This window comes from Gavialis gangeticus, unplaced genomic scaffold (genome assembly GCF_001723915.1).
Source record: "Gavialis gangeticus isolate Ggan-Ray unplaced genomic scaffold, GavGan_comp1, whole genome shotgun sequence".
In the NCBI taxonomy this organism is placed as follows: domain Eukaryota; kingdom Metazoa; phylum Chordata; order Crocodylia; family Gavialidae; genus Gavialis; species Gavialis gangeticus.
This window is the reverse complement of record NW_017729011.1, coordinates 18536793-18537529: the sequence shown is the minus strand read 5'-3', so window position 1 is coordinate 18537529 and position 737 is coordinate 18536793. Positions and strand designations below refer to the sequence as shown.

At 33.8% G+C, this 737-nt stretch overlaps 1 protein-coding gene across 1 annotated transcript in view; it reads left to right on the top strand.

The window, feature by feature from the left end:
* The window catches only part of CCDC180 (coiled-coil domain containing 180), a 41971-nt gene that overhangs the window by 27982 nt on the left and 13252 nt on the right, over positions 1-737 (top strand). Inside the window, exon 31 of the mRNA XM_019510736.1 lies at positions 493-559. Within this exon, the coding sequence (XP_019366281.1) occupies positions 493-559 (67 nt within the window). The remainder of the gene's footprint in view (positions 1-492; positions 560-737) is intronic.

Here is a 737-nt window from a genome sequence, read left to right as displayed (position 1 = left end):
TCTGCACTGACAAGAAGGGAGTTCCCCAGCCTGTAGGTATCATTCTAAAATACATCAGCTTGGGTAAGCCATGATAATGATGGACTGTGATGTTTAGGTAATTGGGGTCTTGGTATTACACCATACTTTCAAATACAGTGTGTGTCTTCACTTGTTTTCCTTTCCGTTTCCTGTCAGTAGACACCTGAGCCAGCCTTTGATATTTTGGGCTTCCTTAAACAATAAGATTTATGATCTTAAGCACAGGGTGGAAGGGGTTGCCTTTTTTAATATACTGAATATGAATTTTTCCTCTGTGACCCATTTTATGAGCACATTATTTTTATGCTCTTCTTGCAGTATTTATATTTTGGTTTACTTAACATGTAAGGGGAATATATTAAAATAATGAAAAATAAAATATATTTTAAAAGAGTATGGATTATACTAGATGGATACTAGATATTCCTAGTATAATCCATTTTGGATTGTCCCTGTTTTTCTTGATTTCAGTCATTTTAAAGGGATTCTCACAGATATTCTTTGGAAGGCTAATGACACTTTGCTGTATCTTGCTGAGGTAAGAAAGCATCTTTTGCAGACTTTCCGCTATGGTATCTCTCCAATTTTTGTTTTTTACTTAGTGCTTTGGATATAAACAGTAATTTTCCCTTCTGTAGCAGTTCATCCAATGATAGAATAATAATACTTATGCCACTGAAGCTTTTAAGTTCTGTATAAATATTAGTTAAACTGTT